Raw genomic sequence first — 23,343 nt, forward strand, 5'->3', positions numbered from 1 at the left:
TTTAAGAATTCAATCTAATATCAAAATTCCCCATGGATCGTTGGTTAAAAGAAGGAACTTTAAAGAGAAAAGTGAGTACTTCAAACTCCAATATTTTTACTGAAACCAGCAAGGAAAATACTGAGGCAGCTCAAGTTAATTATGAAAAATTTCAGCTGACTAATAAGAAACGCAGGTATTGTGAGGACTATTTGGCATTTGGATTCACAAGCAATGGAAATGAAGATGCTCCAGGTGCCCAGTGTGTAGTGTGCAACAAAATATTATCTAATAGTTGTTTAGTACCTGCTAAATTGCGAAGACATTTTGAAACAAATCATCCAGAATACAAAGATAAAGACATTAGTTTTTTTAAGCAAAAGCTTGAATCGCTTGAAAAAAGTAAACTCTTCATGTAAAAAATTGCCAGATCTGATAATGACAATGCAACAGAGGCATCTTACAAAGTAAACTATCGTATATCGCTCGCTGAAGAAGCACACACTATTGGGGAATCACTCATAAAACCATGTGCAAAAGGTATTGCGATGTGTATGTTGGATCAGGAGTCTAGTAAAAAAGTTGAGGCTGTGCCACTATCAAACAATACTGTCACACGTCGTATTCACGATCTTGCTGCTGACATCGAGAAGGAGCTTATTTTTCAGCTGCATTTATGTGATGCATATGCATTACAATTAGACGAGTCCACTGACGTTGCAGGTCATGCAGTTCTGCTTGTATTTGTCTGTTATGATTTTAATAGTTCTATTGAAGAAGACTTACTTTTATGTGAATTTTTGCAAACCAATACAAGTCACTGCATTTTCCACAGACACGCTCTGGTAGTTAAGAATATTTCTCCCTCTCTTAAAAATGTGTTGGACGAAGCAGTACAGATTATTAATTATATAAAAACTCGACCATTACAATCAAGACTGTTCAAAATTATGTGTGAAGATATGGGTAGTCAGCACACAGCCCTGCTTCTACATACAGAAGTCAGGTGGCTATCACGAGGAAAAGTGCTGGTTAGATTATTTGAATTGCATCATGAGCTGTCCGCAAATCTGATGGATCACAAATTCCAACTGTCTGATCGTTTAACAGACTTTTTGTGGTTATCTAGAGTTGCGTATCTTGCAGACATCTTTACAAAACTAAATGAAGTAAATCTGTCGCTGCAAGGAAAGAATGTAAATATTTTTAATGCGAAAGACAAAATTTTGTCATTGTCATGGAAGCTACAGTTTTGGATCTCATCTGTAGGACGAAATTATTTGGATTGTTTACCAACTCTGAATGATTTCCTTGAAGAAAATGGATACAAACTTGATGAAGATATTCACAGCGACATTGCAGATCATCTCCGCGATTTATACACGAACATCATTAAGTATTTTCCAAACATCAATGACAACAATAACTGGATTCGGAATCCATTAAGTTTAACAGAAAAGCCAGTCAGTTTTTCTACATAAGATTATGAAAACCTAATTGAAATTGCTTCAGATGGTCAATTAATACAAACATTTAAAGAAGTTTCTCTGATTACATTTTGGAGTGACTTATGTCAAAGTCAAGAATATTCATCTTTATCAAGACGCGCAATTCGTCAGCTGTTACCCTTTGCCAGTACATACTTGTGCGAAACTGGGTTCTCGAACTATGCAGCAATGAAAACGAAATACAGAAATCGGCTGAATGCTGTGCCAGATATGCGAATCCAACTTTCTAGTATTAAACCAAATATAAAAAGAATTTGCCAAGAAAAGAAGAAAAACCACTCTTCACGTTGAAAACTATGAATATAATTAATATTATTTGATAGTTTTATTTTTTGTACATATTTAATGATTTTTGTTGAATATAAATGAATGGTGTTATATTCAATATGTTGAATTTAAATGAATGGTGATATCATGACCGTATTTAGCATCTTATTACTACCAATTGTGGTGTAGTGGCAGTCTGTGTGTGTTTGGGTGTGTGTTTTTTTTTTTTTTTTTGCTCGACAAACTTAATCCCTGGCTAGGGGGTTCCTTGAAATTTTTCTGAGTTTGAAAGGGTTCCATGGTCAAAAAAAATTGGGAAACACTACACTAGAGTGACGTTTTACAGCTTAATGATAAGCTCCAGTTAATAGGGTTTTACAGTGTAAATGTTGTCACACCCTAAACTTTAATGAGATGAATGATCCTGCTATATTAATTACTGAAGACCAGAACCATATAATAAAATGCACCTCTACCTTCTGTATCTATTCTCAGGCCACAGATAAAAAATAAAACTGTGACCTTGAAGTGCCATGGCTATACATTATGCTGCAGAAATAAAACATAAATAAAAATCAGTTGATACTTCAAAATGGCTCCCTTGTAGGAAGTTGTTTTGAATTCTTCTTCTCACAGAATTACCTCCCCAGGTGGGTACGTGTAAGTTAGTGTGTTACTTCACGGCTGTTCCTTCATGCAATAGTTTCAATCTTCAAAATGGAATAAGATGAGTTTTAACAAAATATTTGCTCGTGTATGTTTAGATTAACAGCTTCCCAAAATAGGGAATATGGCAAATTTGCTGCCTTTGGGGGAGGGGATGAGGTGTGCAGGAAGGATTTAGTGGCAACAGGAGATGGAGGACTCTTTGAGATTGTAATTCCTGTCACACTCTTCCTTAGTGGGAGCATGCATGCTTAATCTGTGTATATGCATGATTAATCTGTATTTTGGGGAGGAGACTGCTTAGGCAATGAAGGATATGGTAACTTTCCAGGCTCAACTGTTTATAGTACAATTAGCTTGCTAGGCAATGCTGTAAATTGCATAGTTAGAAGTCCAAATCAGGTGATTGAATGTCTTGTGGATGCTTTCAACATTGGAGTAAAATGCAGGACTATGTAGCACTTTAAAGACTAACAAGATGGTTTATTAGATGATGAGCTTTCGTGGGCCAGACCCACTTCCTCAGATCAAATAGTGGAAGAAAATAGTCACAACCATATATACCAAAGGATACAATTAAAAAAATGAACACATATGAAAAGGACAAATCACATTTCAGAACAGAAGGGAGATGCGGGCGGGGGGGAGGAAGGAAGGTAAGTATCTGTGAGTTAATGATATTAGAGGTGGGGAAAGTTAGATGTCTGTGAGCTAATGGTATTAGAGGTGATAATTGGGGAAGCTATCCTGGTAATGGGTAAGATAGAGTGGTGTCTAATTTTCCATTGTTGATTTGTACTGTGGTGTCCAGGAAGTGGACCTCTCGTGTAGAATGGTCCAGGCTGAGGTTGATGGTGGGGTGTAGGTTGTTAAAATCTCTGTGGAATATCAACCTCAGCCTGGACCATTCTACATGAGAGGTCCACTTCCTGGACACCACAGTACAAATCAACAATGGAAAATTAGACACCACTCTCTACAGAAAACCCACTGACTCATACAGTTACCTACATGCTTCCAGCTCCCATCCAGAACACACCATACGATCTATCGTATACAGCCAAGCCCTTCGATACAACAGCATCTGCTCTAATCCCACTGACAGAGACCAGAAGCTTCAGGATCTCTACCAAGCATTTATAAATCTCAACTACCCACCCGGAGAAATAAAAAAGCAAATTGAAAGAGCCAGACGAATACCTAGAAACCATCTACTTCAAGACAGACCCAAGAAAACCAACAATAGAACACCACTTGTCATCACCTACAACCCCCAACTTAAACCTGTCCAACACGTTATCAATAAACTACAGCCTATACTGGAACAGGATACCATACTCCAAGAGGTTCTAGGAGACAGACCCATAGTCTCCTATAGACAACCACCTAACCTCAAGATGATTCTTACCAACAACCACAGGACATACCATACTAATACCAACCCTGGTACCTTCCCTTGCAACAAACCCCGTTGCCAGCTTTGTCCGCATATTCATTCTGCTGATACCATTATTGGACCTAACCAAGTGAGTTATAAGATCAAGAACACATATTCCTGCGCATCCAGAAATATAATTTATGCTATCATGTGCCGAAAGTGTCCGTCTGCTATGTACATTGGACAAACGTCTCAGACACTTCGCCAAAGGATTAATGGCCACAAAACAGATATCAGACAAGATCACAAAGAAAAAACGATTTCTTGCCATTTCAACCAGAAAGGACACTGTCTCAACGACTTCACCACCTGCGTTCTTCTACAAAGACCTTTTACATCTGCACTTGAAAGGGAATCCTCTGAACTGTCATTCATGTTAAAATTCGACACTCTCCGGGGGGGCGGATTGAACAAAGACCCCAACTATCTTACCCATTACCAGGGTAGCTTCCCCAATTACCACCTCTAATACCATTAGCTCACAGACATCTAACTTTCCCCACCTCTAATATCATTAACTCACAGATACTTACCTTCCTTCCTTCTCCCCCCCCCCCGCATCGCCCTTCTGTTCTGAAATGTGATTTGTCCTTTTCATAAGTGTTCATTTTTTTAATTGTATCCTTTGGTATATATGGTTGTGACTATTTTCTTCCACTATTTGATCTGAGGAAGTGTGTCTGGCCCACGAAAGCTCATCATCTAATAAACCATCTTGTTAGTCTTTAAAGCGCTACATAGTCCTGCATTTTACTTCAGCTACACCAGACTAACACGGCTACATTTCTATTACTATTCAACATTGGAGGCTGTCCTTGGTTTGAGTAACTAGATATCAGCATCCATAACAATTGTGGCAATCTCACTGTTGGCCCAGGTAGTTTGGAGCATCATTATGCAGTTTGGGGGTCTTGATAAAGGTTGGATTGTGCTGTGGCTTGTATCTCCTCTGAAATGTGGATTTTTCTGGTGGAGGAGAAGCTGTATAAGTACTAAATTTATATGGTGAAACTGGATATTAAGCCTGCAAAAAATAGTTGAGTCCAGAAAGATATAGGTGTCAATTTAGAGTTTTTGCACCGTTCTGGTATCAGGATGTGGTGGGGGTCCAGATGATTTTGATGTACTAGCTGAAGCTTGTTCTCTCTATTGATGATACCGTTTCTGGGTTTATGGCCAAAGTTTGGTTGGATCCAGTCCAGATGCTAGATCTGGGTTTTTGCTGTGCTGTTATGGTAGAGCTCATCAGGGTCTAGATATTTTTTGGTTCTCTTTAAATCTGTAGAATTTAGAGGATTGTTGCAGCCAAAATCTGGCAGGATCCTTTTCTGGATCATGCCTGGTGTTTATGCAGTGCTGTTGCACCGGGATGCTTTGGTTTGGCTTTGTTTTTCTTCTTGGAGTAGGAACAACTGTACTGGTTCTCTACTTAACCAATGGAATTTGTGGGTCAAGGGCCAACATTTGGTTGGATCAAGCTGGATCCAGAGTCTGACCCAAGTATTTGAACTGCTGTTGTGCCAGGATGTGCTGATATCTACTGACTACATCTGCTGCTCAGTAATGCCTCTGAATTAGCAGACTGGGGCCAAAGTTTTACTGGATCCAGCAGCATTGTGGTGCCAGAGGCAGGTTTTTGTGGTTGCTGTTGCACCGTGGTCTGGGTTTCTTGGTCCTATAGCGGCTGGTCAACTTGCTCTGTGTTGTCAAGTGCCCACTGGGAAGCTGGAGGGCTGGTACAAAAATCGGCCGGATCTGGCCTGATCCTGCAGGTGGATCCAGCTTTTACCTTTTTCCTGCAATCTGGCCAGCAGCCTGACGAGTGAGCAGGAGCCATGTGACTGTGGCGAGTTGGGGTGTGCAGTTGCCTCCTGCTTCAGAGCTACCTGCTCCGAATACTAAGCAGCGCCGCCGCCGGAGCCGTGCATGTAACGCGCCGCGGACACTGCGGAGGAAGGTGCCGGTTCCCGAGGCAGCTCGGAACATGGAGATTAAAGACCAAGGAGCGCAAATGGAGCCGCTGCTCCCCACGGTAAGAGGCTGCTCGCTGCAGGCTGGCGGTTGCCTGCCGCAGCCCCCGCCAGGCTGGGGATGCGAGGGACGCGTCCCTGCCCGCTCGCCTCTGTGGCCAGGGCTCTCCCGCCTCGCGGCCGGCCAGCGGCGGGGGCTGCGGAGCCCGCAGGCGGAGGGGGCATTGCCCCCCCCCCCAATATGGATGTGCGTTGGGTCACAATGCGGGTGGTTTTACGGAGTGAAAACCCGCGATGGTTGGCTCTAGGGCTGGCAGCAGCCGCGGGGCTCGCTCTGCGCCTCTCGGCTCCCGGGAGCTGCGTTTCAGGAGCCCCGGTTGCTGGGGGCGGGAGCGCCTCTCGCTGCGAGCCCGGGTGGGGGGCGCTGCCGTGGGAAGGGGTTTCCTTACGGGAGAGCCCCGAAAGGGCTCGCTCGCTGGCTGGGCTCTGTCTCTGTCGCGCCCCCTGTTTCTCTGGGGGTCCCGAGCCCCCCAGCCGGCCCAGAGGGACACTCCGCGGGGGCCCCTGTCACTGGTGTCCCGCACAGGATTGGGGCAGAGGCGAGGCGGGCCCTCACAGACAGTGCATGTGTGTGCACGCACGTCCCCACGGCCCGCTGGCCTGACGGGGGGGGTCACACACTGACACCCGAAGGGCCGGTCTGTGTGCGGTGGCCCCGCTGCAGCCAGCACGCAGAGGCGGTCGGGTGGTTGGTGGCTGTCCCATGCACAAAGGGTCAGTCTGTCAGATTCCGTGTCAGACCGGGTCAGTCCGCGGGGGTCCCTGTCATGCGCACTCGCGGGGTCTGTTTCTAGGCGCGCTCTCTAACATGCGCAATTATCACTTCAACGAGACCCTGTTAGCACGACGAATTGTATCAATTCTGTCAAAGCCTAAAAGGTAGCGAGGCCATTCAGCGCTCTGTCAGAGGTGGCTAACATCCACACACCACAGGACACTGTTTAAAATTTCATCTCTGGTGGTCAGTCAATTGTTGTCAGTATCTCTTCCTGATCAGGTTGCTATGTAGGACAATGGCATTTCTGTCATCTCTCGCCTTTCTCCTAGGATCAGGCACAGTTTTTCACATTGCTGTTTGGATGAGAAAGCTCTTATGATGATTTTGTTGCCTTTTGTTGCCTTCTGTCTGTTTTAGACATTGGCATAGAGACATTGAAGACATTACTTGTTAGTCTCATCTCTGTATCACATTAATTGCTTTGGGCTATGTTTTGTGTCTCCCAATTTTCACCTCTAGTCTGCAGTCACTGATTCAGTATTTGGTGAGAGACTGTCATAGTTTTGTACATGACAGTCATAGAATGCCCATCACAACCGTTGGGTCATCTGATGGTTCTGTGCATATATATATATATATATATGACAGATTAGGTCAAGATGGTAGGGGAGTGACACTATCTGTGAAAGAAAGCGCAGAGCCAAATACAGTAAACATTTGAAGTTAATTAATGTCTTAATAGAAATTTCATACTTGAATAATAAGAATATAGCAGCAGGAATATATTACAGACCACCCTACAAGGACTGTGAAAAACTCAGAGATTAGAGGCTATAAAAATAGAACACTTAATAAAAATGAGTGATTACCACTATCATCATCATTGACTGGTATATGTTGCCTCAAGATGGGTAGCAGAGAGATTTAATTATATTATGGTCACTATTACAATGGTTCAGCTAAACTCACCTCTTGGACCATATTGTGTGTCACTTAGGACTAAATCAAGAATTGCATCTTCCCTTGGAGGTTCCATTACTAGTTGCTGCAAGAAACAGTCATTAATGGTGTTCAGAAATTGTAATGTTTTCTGGGAGAGAAAATACCAAAGAAACCCACAACAGTAGCATTTAACTTCAGAAGGAGGAATTACTCCAAACTGAGGAAGCTAGTTAAACAGAAATTAAATGGAATGGTCATAAAAGTGAAAAGCCTGCAAGCTGCATGGAAACTTTTTTTAAAAATCACGGTATTAGAGATTCAAAATAAAGTTCTATTCTAAATAAAAAAGGACCACAAAATTGCCACTATGGTAAAAATAGAGTAGAAGAGGCAGTTTGGGTGGGGTTAGTAACCCAAACTCAAAATCTTTTTAAAAACTGAAATTCAAATCATACTGAGGAAAATAGAAAAGTTCATGAACTCTGGCAAGTCAAGTGTAAAAGTATAATTAGGTAGGCTAAAACAGAATTTGAAGAACTACTAGCAAAAGACCCAAAAGCTAAGAGCAAAAAATATTACATCAGAAGCAAGAAGCCACCAAACAATTCATGGGGCCAATGGATGACTGATGTGCTAAAAACAACGAATAGTCTTGCAGCACCTTAGAGACTAACAAAAAATGTAGATGGTATCATGAGCTTTTGTGGGCACAACCAACTTCTTCAGATGAATGAGGTTTAAGGAATCCAGTTTTCAAATAAATAACACAAAGAAGGATTCGGGTGGGAGCAGAGAAGGAAAAAAAAGGGGAAAGAAATTGTCAGTTAGAATGCCCGTGTTAAACGAAGCTGATAACACTTAGTACCCACTGTAAAAACCCCTTTGTTTGTTTGTTTTTATGTCATTAGAAGGTGGAATGCAGTGGGCCAGGTAGCCAGCATCTTTGTTTAGATGTCTGTTGTAGGTATCAAACTTGTAAATAAAATTAAGTTCTGTAGTTTGAAATAAAATGATGACTTTGAGATCCATTAATGAGCTACTAACGGAGTACTTGAAGACCAAGCCATTGCAGAGAAGTAAATGAATTTTTTGCATTGGTCTTCACTGCAGAGGATGCAAGAGAGAGATTCTGACATTCCAGTCATTTGTTTTTAGGTGACAAATCTGAGGACCTGTTTCTGATTAAGGTGTCAAATAGGAGTTTTTTTTGACCAAATTGATAAATTAAACAATCATAAGTGACCAGGATCAAATAATATTCACCCAAGAGTTACAAAAGAACTCAAATTTGAAACTGCAGAACTACCAACTATACAATTTAACCTACCACTTACATCAGCCTCCACGTGGGGTAACTGGCAAACAGGAGAATGGCCGTATTGAGGGATACCAAAGGTCCATCTAGCTCCAGTGTGTGGATCTTCTGACAGTGGCCAATGCCAGATGCTCCAGGGGAATGAATAGAACATCATCATCATCATCATCAATCACCACCACCACGGGCTCAATGCCCATTGGTGTCTGATGCCTCCCTCACTATTTCCTTCCATCTTTCCCTGTCCAGTGCGGAGTGACTTAGTTTCTGTAGACTAGCTCTGCACTAATCTACTGTATCATCTACCCATTCTCTGTGGGGTCTGTCTCTCCTATTCAGACCATTCATTATGCCGAATACCAGGGTCTTAACTTTTCGCTCGTCATTCATTCTGCAGATATGTCTGAATGGCTGTAATTTCCATTGTATAATCTTCTTCAATAGGTTCTCTTTCGGCTGTATCTTCCTATATAATTCCTCGTTGGTGACCTTCTGCATCCATCCTATTCTTAGGATCTTTCTATAAGAACTCTTCTCGAATACCATTATCCTTCTCTTTGAATCTTTCGTTATGACCCATGTCTCACATCAGTACAACATGCTGCTAATACACCGTTTTCAAAATGCTCAGCTTCGTTCCTAAGCTAATCACTTTACTTTTCCAGATCTTATCCATTGCCTTCAAACTCACTCTTGCTTTCACTAGTCGCTATTTTCTTCTTGCAATCTAGACCAGGTAATCATCAAGTGATCCACATTTCCTGTTGCTCATTCCCATCTTCTGGCAAATGGGGGCTAGATATACCATCCCTGTCCATGCTGGCTAATCGCCACTGATGGGCCCATCCTCCTTTAACTTATCCAGTTATTTTTTGAGGATAGATAATGTAATGTCAGTTTTAAAAATAAGCTTTAGAAGTGATCATGTCAGTTATAGCCTTTCTTTAGGACCCAACAAATTGGTTAAAACCAGAGTAAATAACCAGAGTTATCAGACACGTAATTGAACAACATTTTGAGGAAAGAGTGAACCTGGCTTTTGTAAAAGGAAATCATGCCCTGCCATGAATTCCCATTAGAATTAATTAAGAGTGTCCACAAACACATGGAGAAAGGTAAGCCAGTTGATATAGTATAATAGGACTGTCCAACAAGGTCAGTTAAAGCTAAAACTCTTAAGTAAAGTAAGTAGCCATGGAATAAGAAGGAAGGTCCTCTCATAGATCAGTAACAGGTTAACATATAGGAAAAAAAGGGTAGGAATAAGTGGTCAATTTTCAGGATGGAGAGAGGTAAATAATAAGGTTCCAAAGGAATCTGAACTGGGGTCAATGCTGTTCAATGTATTCATAAACAATGTGGAAAACCAAGTAAACAATGAGGTAGCAAAATTTGCAAATGATAGAAAGTTACGTAAGACAGGTAAGTCCAAAGCAGATTCCAAAATGTTATAAAAGGATCTCACAAAATTAGGTGACTGGGCAAGAAAATAGCAGATGAAATTAATGCATGTTGGAAAAACACATTCCCAATTAGCTGCAAATTAGCTGTTAACACTCAAGAAAGAGATCTTGGACTCATAGAATCATAAAATACTAGAACTGGAAGCGACCTCGAGAGGTCATCAAGTTCAGTCCACTGCCTTCAAGGCAAGACCAATCACTGTCTAGATCATCCCTGATAAATGTCTGTCTAACCTGCTCTTAAATATCTCCAATAATAAAGATTCCATAATCTCCCTAGGCAATTTATTTCAGTGTTTAAGCTCCCTGACAGTTAGGAAGTTTTTCTTAATGTCCAACCTAAACCTCCCTTGCTGTAATTTAAGCCCATTGTTTCTTGTTCTGTCATCAGAGGTCAAGGAGAACAAATTTTCATCCTTCCTCCTGGTAACATCCTTGTAGATACTTGAAAACTGCTATTATGTCCCCTCTGTCTTCTCTTTTCTAAACTAAACAAGCCCTATTTTTTCAGTCTTCCCTCATAGATCATGTTTTCTAAACCTTTAATAAATTTTGTTGCTTTTCTCTGGACCTTCTCTAATTTCTCAACATCTTTCATGAAATGTGGTGTCCAGAACTGGTCACAATACTCCAACTAAAGCCTAATCAGTGCAGAGTAGAGCAGAAGAATGACTTCTCGTGTCTTGCTCACAACACTCCTGTTAATGCATCCCAGAATCATGTTTGCTTTTCTTGCAACAATGTCACACTGTTGATTCATATTTAGCTTGTAGTCCACTATGACCTTTAGGTCCCTTTCTGCTGTACTCCTTCCTAGACAGTCACTTCCCATTCTGTATGTGTGAGACTGATTGTTCCTTCCTAAGGGGAGTACTTTGCATTTGTCCTTATTAAATTTCATCCTATCTACCTCATACCTGTCATCACTGACAGTTCTCTGAATACATCTGGTCAATGTGCAGCAGCAGTAAAAAAGCTAACAATGCTAGGAACCATTAGGAAACAGATAATAAAACCATAAATACCTTAGTGCCATTATATAAATCCACAATACTCCCACACCTTAAATACTATATGCAGTTCTTGTTATCCCATCTCTAAAAAGATGCATTAACAATGGAAAAGGTAGAAGGAAGGGCAACACGAATGATTGAAAGGATGGAACAGTTTCTATATAAGAAGAGAGTGAAGGTTGACTTTTCAGCTACTAAAAGAGATGATTAAGGAGGGGGTATGGTAGAGGTCTATAAAATCATGAACTGTATGGTGATTGTGGATGAGGCAGTGTTGTTTACTCTTCACAAGAACTACAAGTCACTCAATGAAATTGAGGCAGCAGGCTTAAAATAAACAGAAAGAATACTTCTTAACAAAATGCTCAATCCATCTGGAGAACCGTGGAGCTCATTGCCAGTGGATGTTGCAAAGGCCAAAAGTGTAACTGGGTTAAAAAAAAGAATTAGATAAACTCTTACGCTATGTCTACACAGCAGCATTATTTTGGAGTAATTGACATTATTTTGAAATAACATAGTGTGCAACTCCACTACAAACCTTTATTTCCTAATAATGGTGAGGATTTCTTGCTCTGACTCATGGTAACCCTCATTTCACAAGGAGTAAGGGAAGTTAATTGAAGACTGTTCTTTGAGTTCCTGCTGTGTAGACAGCGCCAAAAAGAAAATTAAGCTATTTCAACTTATGCTACACAATTGACATAACTGAAATTGTTTAGCTTAATTCAACTTTAGCCCTGCTGTGTAGATGTACCCTTAGAGGATAGGTCCATCAATTATCCAAGATCTTCAGGGATGTAATGACATGTGTGTTCATAAGCTTCCAATTGCCAGATGTTGCAAATGGATGACAGGGTATGGGTCGCTTGACAATTGGCCTGTTCTGTTTATTCTCATTGAAGGATCTGGCATTTGCCATTGTTAGAAAACAGGATGCAGGGCTTGATGGACCATTGGTCTCACCCACTGTGACCATTCTTAGTTCTACATATTCTTATCATATTACATATTGATTTTTGTATGTTAACCTCTGTTTACTATCCCTCATCAATATTTTAAAACTTTGTTTTAGTAGGACTATTTTAAAATTATTTGAAAAAGTTGTGGCTAATTAAAAGATTTCTGTGAAGTCAGTGTGTGTATAAAAATAGTGAAAAGATAGTTTGCAGATTGTCTTTGTGAATGTCTTGGGCAGGTTCTCAATAAGCTGAATGCTGTTACTTTGCCTGTCTTAGTGGGATCTTTGCCTATCCATGATGTTGCAACCGGCTTCCCCAAAAGCACTCTGTTTATATCAAGACATGTTCTAAAATTATTCAGGAATAAATGTCTTTCTGTTGTGTTATAAGATAATCCATTGTGTTATAAAATACTTTTCCCCCCGTGAATGATTGCATGGCATGTTGGTTTTTTTGTGTGTTCTCTAACGGCAGTGGTGTCAGTAACATCATTATAGCTGATAATAAATTGACTTTTTCAGTCTAACATTAGACTTTGATCATCTTCCTTTTTAGGGCCAATGCTTTGGCAAGGAAGGCTTCAGCTTACATTCTCCTTCTCTTCCTTGAGGATGAACGGGGCAAAAACTTTATGCAATCTTTTTGACCTAAGTGGAAGAATTTGCCCATAGTTTTGAATAGGGTGGGCAATAATTTATGAAGGGGGGGGGCACTTCATACAGTTCAGAAGTGGTTGTGGGCTGCCCTGGAAGGGGTGGAGCCTTGGGAAGAAGGGGCAGGGCCAGGAGATTTTGCATGCTCCCCCACTCTCAGACCCTGATTGGCCTGGGGTGGGGGAGTGTGTGAAGTCTTTGCCCTGTGCCCACACCCTGCTAGCAGGGGCAGATGACTTTTTTGCGGGGCCCCGGGCAGCATAACTCCGCGGGGCCCCCCCCTTTGCCACGGTGCATGCGCCGTGATGCCATGTGCATGCGTGGTGGTGCCACGGCGCATGCGCGGGGCTTTTTTAAGCGCGGGGCCCGGGGCAGCCGCCCCATTTGCCCTGCCCTATATCTGCCGCTGCCTGCTAGGAGTGCATAGCTCCTAGAAAGAACTGTCAGCTGTTCCCTCTGGGTTCCGCACACCACTGGCAGTGGAAAGAGACTTTGTGCACTCTCCCCACCCCCAGGTTAATTAGGGCCTGTGGGCATAGGAGCACGCAAAGTCTCTTGCCCCCTGCCCTGCCAGAGGTGTACAGTGCCCAGAGGGAACCATCAGCTATTTTGAATACCTGGTGGTTCCCTCTGGTGCCCTGTGCCTCTCCGCTGGTGGGGAGAGGAGACTTTGTGTGCTTCCCTGTCACCAGGTCTCGATGGGCCTGGGAACAGAGGAGCAGCAGGGCAGATGCAAGCCAGATCAACTAGCTTTACAGGCCGGATCCAACCCACAGATGTTACCTTGCCCACCCCTGGTTTTGAAGGATAGGGGTTTTAAAAAAAAAATTAGACTTTACTGTAATTCAGAGTACGCTTAACCTCACTTTTTGAAGTGCTTTTTCCACCAATTCTGGAAAAAAGACTTAATATATGTCCATAGACAGACCAAAATGCAGGAAGTTGCTCCATAATAGAATTTAGCAATGGATAGTCACACAATTAATATGCTTTTTGGTTATGTTTTTTATTGGGTTGAACACTGGTATTTATGAAATCTAGAAAGGTCAAAGATATTTAGGCTCCAGTCCTGTTAGTGGATCAGCACGGTGGGGCTCTACTCTAGGGTTGGGGGCTGCCTGTATGGATGTTCTTTTAGGATCAGGGATCCAAGGCAGTTGAACATTAAACAAAATATTCATAATCTTAGTGCATTCACTTTCCAAATATATGCACACTTTTGTGTGTATCCAGAACTCTTGCTAGTGCTGTACACATAGTAGGGAATTCTAGGAAGCATTTACAAAATCACATTACTTTTTGTTCTAGGGAGAGAGAAATGAGAGAACTAAAATTGTGATTTTTTTTTTCCAAAACAGTGTAGCTAGTGGGAAACTATTGTTCATGTCAGGCCAAATTCTGTCATTTTCTTACTCATGCAGAGTAGGACTTCCAATGGGCCAACATGTAAAATGAAATGTGTTATTTAACAGAAGCGTAAGTGACAGAATGTGTTTTATATTCATTCTAATTCTCTGTTCGTTTGATCAGGATTTAGGATTATTGCAACAATTTGCACAGAATCTGGGCAAGTTTATGTAGCTAAGGTTAAAATATCAATAGAAAACTATAGAGACAATGTTACATTTTTCTGTCATGTATACAGAGAAAAGATTACAAGGTTTAAAAAATGCAATTATAAGGACAATGTTAGAATTTTATTACTGCTTCAGCTATTTTCTCTCTTTCTGTTACCGCATGGCCATAAAGTCTGAATAAAAAGACAAATATTTTTTTCCAGAAGGTACTGGGAATTCAGTGCATCTTCTTATACAGTGAAATAATTACAGTTACACAGACAGCACTTCATAATGTTTCCACCACCCTCCAATGTCATGGTTAAGAAGAGAGGTAATTTAACGCCTAAGATGTACAGTAGACTTCCGATAATCCGGCACCCTTGGGACCCAGGTGGTGCCGGATTATCAGAAATGCCGGACTATCAGGAGGTACTCTGGCAGGGGCGGGTCTTGTCGGAGGGGAAGCGGGGGAGGGGGCGTGGGTGTGCCAAACCCTCCCTCCTGCTGCTGGGAGGCAGAGCCTGCGAGCGGTGGAAGAGGAGAGGTGGTGACAGGCAGGCAGCTGCATTCAGGACGTTCTGGTCAGTTACAGTCACTCCGGCTGGATCCACAGCCGACACGTGGTTAATGTAATTTTCCTCTCTACTGCTGGGAGGGGGGGGGCAGGGGAAGGTAGGGGTCGGTGGGAGAGGGGGAGGGCGAGGAGGAGGGGGCGAGAGTGTGCCAAAGCAGCCACATTCAGGACGTTCTGGTCAGTTACAGTCACTCCGGCTGGATCCACAGCAGACACGCAGTTAATGTAACATTCCTCTCTACTGGCGGGGGGGGGGGGGGGCAGGGGAAGGTAGGGGTTGGTGGGGTGGGTGGGTGCGGATATATACACTGCTGATATATATACAATCTGTTAATTATTCACTTAAACACTAAAAAATGCAAATTTTAACAAACCGCTGAAACTTAAATCTGTAACTTTATTTTGCCATGCTGCACAATTACTCATCATCCGATGAAACCAGTGCTGCTTCATCCCTGTTATCATCCCCCTCTTCAATATCCTCCTCTGCTTCTATGGAAGTGTCAACAACAGTAGGCTCTGGTGGTGGTGGTGGTGAAGAAAAAGGCTGGACTGTCTTCTGTGCCCTTTCAAACATATCCCTGAGATCAGCTTGCTTAGAGGACTGTGATTTCTTAGCATAAAAGTTATTCAGAATAATATGAAGGTTCATCACTTCAGCTGCATTATATTGGCTGCAAGACTGCAAATTCTACAAATTTGGAAATAAATTCAGTTGCCTCTCGCCAGGTATATTTTGCTCTCTCCATCACTTCCTCTTCTTCTTCTTCTTGAGGTTTTTGTGGATTCAAAACACTTTCAATGATCGTAGCATCACTCAAAATTTCTATAACTGGTTCATCTTTGTCCATGGCAAGCCATTGTTCAATGTAATTTTCGGAGAGTTTGCAACGGCATTCTTCTCAGAGACATTTTCAATTATTTCTTGTATGTTACTAATGTGCTTAGGCCTAACATTAAATCCACAAAATTCCTCTTCATCAGAAGAATCATCACAAAACATGATGCTAGGCCAAAGTTTCCTCCAACATTTTCGTACAGTATCCTTTTTTACGTCTTTCCAAGCCAATGCATCCGCATACACAGCGTCCTTAAGGTTGAAATCAGATTGAAATTCAGAAACACAGCAGTCTGAGTTTACTAACTTTTGGACAAAAGTCCCCCTGTAGAAACACTTAAAGTTCTGTATCACACCTTGATCCATCGGATGGATCAAAGACGTCACGTTTGGTGGCAAATATGTAGCGAAGATATTTCCACTTACAAGCTCTGAAGCAGGCGGATGTGCTCGACAGTTATCAAGCAAAAGAACAGCTTTACTATCCTCCGGTAGACCCTCCTTTCTGAAATTCTCCTTAACTGCGAGCACAAAATGATTAAAAAACCAGTTCTTAAAGATTTCTGACGTCATCCAAGCATTCCCCTGTGCCTCATAAATCACTGGCAAACTCGTAAGAGTTTTAAATGCCCTTGGTTTTTTGTACTTCCCTATGACAAGAAGCTTAAGTTTATGCGTGCCAGATGCATTTGCGCATACCAGAACTCTAATGCGGTCTTTGTTCATTTTGAAGCCATGAGCGGCCTTTTCACCACCGCCAACTAGAGTAGAGTGTGGCAAACAACGCCATAAGAGCCCAGTTTCATCAGCATTGTACATTTGACAAGGTGACAACCTGTGTTCCTCTACCAACTGCTCAAAAATAGCACTATACTCCTCAGCGGCTACATGATTGGCAGACTTGCTCACCACTGATATCTAATTTACGGATCCCATGCCGATCCTTAAAATTATGCAGCCAACCTTCTGAAAACACACATGATTCGCTAATATTCATTTGACTGTGAAACTGTTTTGCTTTTTCTATGAGCACTGGCCCAGTAATGGGCTTACCTTCAGAACGCTTTGCACTAAACCACTTAAAGATACATCCAACTGTGCCATCTTAGGCATTTTCAGAGTTTGCCGTAGCTCAGTACGTTTAGTAGGTGCTTCACTTTCAGCAACAAATGCTCACAATTTATCCTTCTGTTTCTTTGTCATAGATTGTCGAAGATCCAACGTTAAATTTACTCATGATAATGTTCCGATTTATGCCTCTTTCTAGCATCTTTATAATTTTTAATTTCTGGTTCAGTGTCAGGGTTATATGCTTCCTTTTTAAAGTTTTCTTACCACTACTACTAGCACCTTCATTCACTTTTGACTCCATCACTATGTACACTCTGATGGGCAAAAATATTCAAAAGTCAAAACAGCACTCTCCAGTGGGTCACAATGCTAATGGCAGACTGACTCAATGCCTTCCGGTTCATTGGGTTCAACTGCTGCCTCTGTTTTTTTTGCGCAAGCTCACTCACTTGATCTTTTGATCCTGGACTATCGGTCTACTGGTAAAAGCAGCAGGGACAGGGAGGGGAGATGATCTCTTGTGAGTTTCAGCAGCAGCCTGTCACCTGTGGATCTACCTGTTCCCCCCGCCCCCCCGCCCCGCAGTAGAGAGGAAAGTTACATTAACTGCGTGTCGGCTGTGGATCCAGCCGGAGTGACTGTAACTGACCAGAACGTCCTGAATGCGGCTGCTTTGGCACACCCTCGCCCCCTCCTCCTGTCCTTCCCCCTCTCCCACTGACCCCTACCTTCCCCTGGGCCCCCCCTCCTCCCCCGGCAGTAGAGAGGAAAGTTACATTAACTGCGTGTCGGCTGTGGATCCAGCCGCAGTTAATCAATTACTCTAACAACTTGAAGCAGCTGCCGGAGCACTTCCAGGTTGCAGTTGGTGCCGGACCATCAGGCGTACCGGACCACTGGATGCCGGACCACCGGAGTTTTACTGTACAAAGAACAGGCAGGTGCATAACTCCACCCTTTCATCTGGAAAGCTATTCTCAGGATAAAATAGGGCTTGAAGTAAGCTGAAAGTGGAAGGAGGAGAGAAGGCACTTGAGGGTTTCTCTATACAGTACCGTAGGTTAAAATAAGACATGCAATTTGAGCTACAGAAACTGCATATCTTATTTCAATGTTATTTTGGAATGGCTTATTTTGCAATTTGGTGATGTTTACACAGCATTTATTTAGAAATAAATCCCTGTTCGGAAATGTCCCTTTCTCCCATGGAATGAGGTTTACAGGGACATCAGAATAGTAAGCCCATTATATTTCAAAATAATGGGCGCGCTCAAAAGATGCAGAACAGCTATTTTGGGATACCTCTGGCAGTGTAATGTAGCATGAGGTGTTTGTGGAGAAAGTGGGATTAAAGAACATACGAGGGCATCATTGAAGTGTGGCAAGAGCTATATATGCCAAGAACTTCAGGACATTGCATTTGAGTTTGATACAGAAGGGGCCATTGAAACTATTTGAGGAGGAGGGGTTGGGGTTATACTAGAGTGGGAGGAAGATGAGTATTTGAGTCATGAAGCAAGTTTAATGTGAACAAGCTGATAAACTACGTCTCATAGCTCATATTCTCAATGCTGTATTTTAGTTGGGGGACAGTAGCAAAATTCCTATATCCTCACTTAGTTGTAGCCAGTATTTTTATTCAAATCAAGTTATTTTTAATTTAAATATTTTGAGGTACTTGTTGATTGCTTACTTTCTTTCCATTTTATAGTCTTAAATTACAAAAATGTTTTGCACCTGTTTCTTTAGTTCCTAATTGTTGGTAGAATTTCAGATTTTATGGAGTCTCTCCTTCTCAGAAGCCCATTTAAAATGTTTATATATACCAAAAAACACAAGTCCCATTATAACATACTGTGTTATAATAGGGTAAACTTACACACACAACTGATAAGCAAGAAATCCATGCTGGTTTTTGTGATCCACACCACTTTCTTGACATATCAGAAGCTGAAGACTTTCACAATACTTTGACAAGACTACATCTCTATTAGGACTTTCAGTGTCTGGGTTTTCAGAAACTGTGTGTCTGGGTAGGGTATATATGGATGGCATACTTTGTACAATGAATCATGTATGATACAGGAATTGTTGCCTACTTTTGTGATGAGCATTGGTGCCTTCAGTTGTTTATATTCATCTAAATATTTTACTGCATTTACCTACTAGTACAATCAAAGAGTGTGAGGGATCTAAGTGACAAGTTTTGTGATGAGAGCCATTCTTAACAAATGTAGGAAGGAAAGACTATAATACGATATTTCTTACAGAGCCAGTTCTGCAATGTGCTACACACAGGCAGCTCCCCACACTTTCATGGAGCTCCAGTGTCTCAGGGGTCCATCTGCTTGTATGGCTGCAGTTGCAGTATTGGGGACTGTATCCAACAGCTATGTCTACACATAATTTTTAGTTCAGGAGAAGGATGCAAATAGCTTTGCGCATTTGCATACTTCCTCCGGGGTTTTTTTTTTTTTTTTTTTGGAAGATGTTCTTCAGGTATTTACCCATGTCTACATGCAGCCGAATTTCAAAATAAAACCCTATTTCAAAAGACTTCTATAACCTCATTTTAGGAGAAATCTTTCGAATCTTCCCCTCGGAAGAAGTATGCAAATGCGCAGTGCTATTTGCATCCTTCTCTCGAAATAAAAATTCTGTGTAGACATACCCCAAAGTGGTGATTATTTGGAAACAACAAATGGGAGTATGAATGTGCATAAGTCAAGCCTCATGAAATAAGTGTAATACTTTTTGCAGATTGTTTGGAAGCTTGTTTTGGATTGGTCTAAATTAGTGAATATCTGATGAATAGTATAGACAAGAAGTTGAATCTGCTGGAAGGTAACAAATATCGATCTTAAGAGGTTTGCTGAAGAATTGCTCAAAATCATAGAAATGTAGGACTGGAAGGGACCTTGAGAGGTCATGCACTCAGGACAGTAGTAGGTATTATCTAGAACAGGGTTTGGCAACCTTTCTAAGTGTCATGCCAAGATTTAAGCCTCCTGCCCTTGGCTGTGATGTTCTCTTGGGAGAGTGGGAGGGGTTTTCTCCACCACACGCCCAGCATGGTTTCCTGCCCTGGTCTCTGCTCTGGCTTTTCCTGTGAGAAGGAGAAGTTGAGTGCAGCATGGAGCCTCAGGGCTTTTCCCCGCAGGAAGCTGATGCTGGCTCCAATCTTGCATGGGGGCAAGATGGTGGATTGCCAACACAGGTTGGGGTTAGGGTGGCTCATGGTGAGGGGTTCAGAGAAATGGGCAAGGTGAGGGCAGGTGGGTGACCCCTGGGTGTCTAGCCCTGCTGGGGGTGGGGTCCCATGGGGGGTCCGGTCCATGGAACTGTCACCTTTCTGCCAAAGACCTAGGGGCCAGCGCAGCTTTGGGGAAGGTGGACCCCCCCCCCCCATGCATTTTCCTCTCCCCTGTCGCTGTTCTCAAGGCCTGGAGCCGCAGCCCGGGCAGCACTTACCCTCTAGCGCAGTGGTTCTCAAATGTTTTGGTCCATGGACCACCTGGCTCAATGCAAACCTTTCTGTGGACCACCAGTTGCTAATGGAAACTCACTGTTAATTACATAATTACTCCTGAGCCATTTTGCTGATGCTGCAGCTAGGAAGAATGGTTTAATTTAAATGATTAAACAGATTAAGCATTTAACTTTCTCATGTTAATTTATCAAACTTCACTTGAAGTAAAATATTAATTTATGTCCACCTTACAAGGTTTTAATGTTTTCTTTATTTATGGCAGGGGTGGGGAACTATCAGTTGGGGACCACACAAGTGAGAAGCAAAAGAAGACTCCAAAACCCTCACAACCCTCTGAGCCTGACCCCATCATACCCCACTCTCCAATTCCTTCATTACCTCCTCACCCTGGCCCCTACTTCCCCTGTCCCAGGGCCCTGCTATCTCACCCCTCCCATGGCCGGGAGAGGGGTGAAGGGGGGGGGGGGGGGGAGAGGCAGCTCTGTGTGAGGTCCCTGTGCAGCCTTGGTGGAAGTGGGTGGGAAGCTGGGGTGGCTTTCTGGGGCACCAGACTTGGACTCCTCCACCCCACTGCTTTCTTCTCACCAAGCCCCGCCACTGCCTCATCACCCTGCAGCCCTTGACACCCCAGATCCCCCCTGCCCAGCTCGTGTGTTGGTGGCTGCTCAAGGATGGTCCCAGCCAGGCCCTGGGGGCAGAGCAGCCTGTTCCCACCCCCCCAATCTGTGGGTCACCACATGCCAGTGGGGCTGGGCTGAGTGGAGCAGCAGTGGCGTGAATGCAGAGCGGGACCTCAATCCAATGGCCCTGTGTGGGATCCTTGTGTTGCCCAGTGGAAGCTGACAGAGAGCCATGGCAGCTTTCCGTGGAACCGGAGGTGGTCTCCCCCACCATATTGCTTCTTTCCCCCCTGCCCCCATGCCGGTGCAGGTGGGGGCAGGCAGAGCAGCGGCAGCATGCATGTCTGGGTGGGGCCTCAATCACACGGGGGGGGGGGGGAGGGGAGCTGTCCTGGCTCTGGGTGGGGTCCCTGTGCTGCCTGGTGGAGGTGGGTCTGGAGCCAGGGCGGCTCTCGGGGACACCGGGAGAAGACGTGAGTTGGGGCTTTCTTCACTTCCCACCTTCCCATGCGCCCGGAAGCCAGAGCTGGTGCTCCAATCCTCATGGCTGTGTGGGTTTCCTCCATGGGCTCCACATACCACTGAAAATGGGCTCACATGCGTGCCATAAGTTGCTGATCCCTGATTTAGACCTTTCCTGACAGGGATCTTGCTCTTAAAAATCTCAACGATAGAGATTCCACAACTTTTCTGGTCAATTATTCCAGTGATTAACCACGCTGACAGGAAGATTTTTCTCATAATGAATCTAAACTGCAATTTAAGCCCATTGCCTCCTGTGCTATCCTAAGAGGTGAAGGAGAACAATACTGGAGCCAGTTACGGTGACTTTGAATCTTCTACTCAGGAAGTCATGTTCAATGGCTCCCGCTGTTGAAGGATGGAAGAAGATTGAAAAAAGTCTTTACTAATTTGTTATTGGAATCTGGCAAGAAGTGATCCATTATGATCAGGCTCAGGCCTGCCAAAAGGACAGGAAAAGGGTGGTTGCTCTGGTACCTGGCAATTTAAAGCATTGGGGCTCCTGAGTGCTGCTACTGTGACAGTGGCCAAAGCCCTGGGCCCTTTAATTGCTACAGACGTGCTGAGTGACTTGTTTCATGTGGCTCTGAAGGCTGGAAGGGAAGGGTGCTCTGTTCTAAGTGGCATGGAGGGTTGCCTGTCCCCAGCCCCACCCCTTCTGTCCAAACTTTGCCCCTTCTGCGAGCATGTGGTCACCCCCTCCCCAACCTTTCCCACAGGCCTGCGGAGACTGTTGGTGCCCCTGATAAAGCTTAATGTCATGTCATTTTTTGGATGTAGGATCACTCCCCCACATATGCCAGGTTTCATGCCTCACAACAGAGGAATCACAACATAAGGTATGTTTTGTGCTGCAGATGAAATGTGTGTTCTTAGCTCAGGTTAACTTAGATTAGTAGCTCAAACTCAAATCAATAGGGTGAGCCAGGGTTGAACTTGCTCTGCTAATCAGAGTTAAATGTTTAATTAGTGTGTCTTCACTGACATTTTAGCCAAGAGGTTAAGAACATGCCTTTTTTTTGTAGTGTAGACATAACCTTCCTTTTGGTTATTTAGAAGAGTTTCGGAAATGGTCTTTGGTCAATAGCAATTAATTGCAAGCCAAGTCTCCTCCTTTCCTGTATCTCTCAGATGAAGCTGTCATAGCTTCTTAGTGGTGGAAACATCAGGTAATCACTTTGGAAAAAATAACGATGAGAGTGGTGTCTCAATTGTTAGGGTTTCTTATGCTGGTGCTGGTGCTATTCTATCAAAGAATAGAATGTACTGGCAAACTGGGCCTCAAAGCTGTTTTTCCTTTTTGAGCACTTTAATTTTGATGGGCAGGAAAATACCTTTGAGTTTGGGACTCTCACAAGTTAATTACCTATGATTTTTTGTCACTGATTATAACTGTGTAAAATGTTGTATTATGATATTCATATCAATGTGTTAATAAGTGAGACTCTAGAGAAAGAATTTCTAATTTTAAACTGTTTTAGTGTTGACACTTTAAACAACTTAATATTAACACTGAAGTTACTTTTACAGTGTTAAATTTTATTCTGCTTTGAATTTATAAACATTTTGAATAAAAATAAAGCATAAGCTCTCATCTTGCAAACACATATGCATGTGCATAGCATTAAGCAAAAAATAGTTCAGTTAAAACTGATACAGCTGATATGGCTAAAGTTGGCATCTTGATTTAAATAGCCCAATTTTTTTAAATCATT

At 42.9% G+C, this 23,343-nt stretch overlaps 1 protein-coding gene across 3 annotated transcripts in view; it reads left to right on the forward strand.

The window, feature by feature from the left end:
• Positions 1-5,682: 5,682 nt before the first annotated feature.
• Positions 5,683-23,343, forward strand: part of SLC4A10 (solute carrier family 4 member 10) — a 308,999-nt gene continuing 291,338 nt past the window's right edge. For 2 of the 3 annotated variants that reach the window (XM_014569435.3, XM_075933501.1), the window contains exon 1: positions 5,684-5,890. In XM_014569435.3, the coding sequence (XP_014424921.1) occupies positions 5,843-5,890 (48 nt within the window). In that variant the 5' untranslated portion in view covers positions 5,684-5,842. Of the gene's footprint in view, positions 5,891-23,343 lie in introns of all 3 variants that reach the window. The other variant, XM_075933502.1, reaches the window with a different exon arrangement.

This window comes from Pelodiscus sinensis, chromosome 7 (genome assembly GCF_049634645.1).
Source record: "Pelodiscus sinensis isolate JC-2024 chromosome 7, ASM4963464v1, whole genome shotgun sequence".
Taxonomy (NCBI): domain Eukaryota; kingdom Metazoa; phylum Chordata; order Testudines; family Trionychidae; genus Pelodiscus; species Pelodiscus sinensis.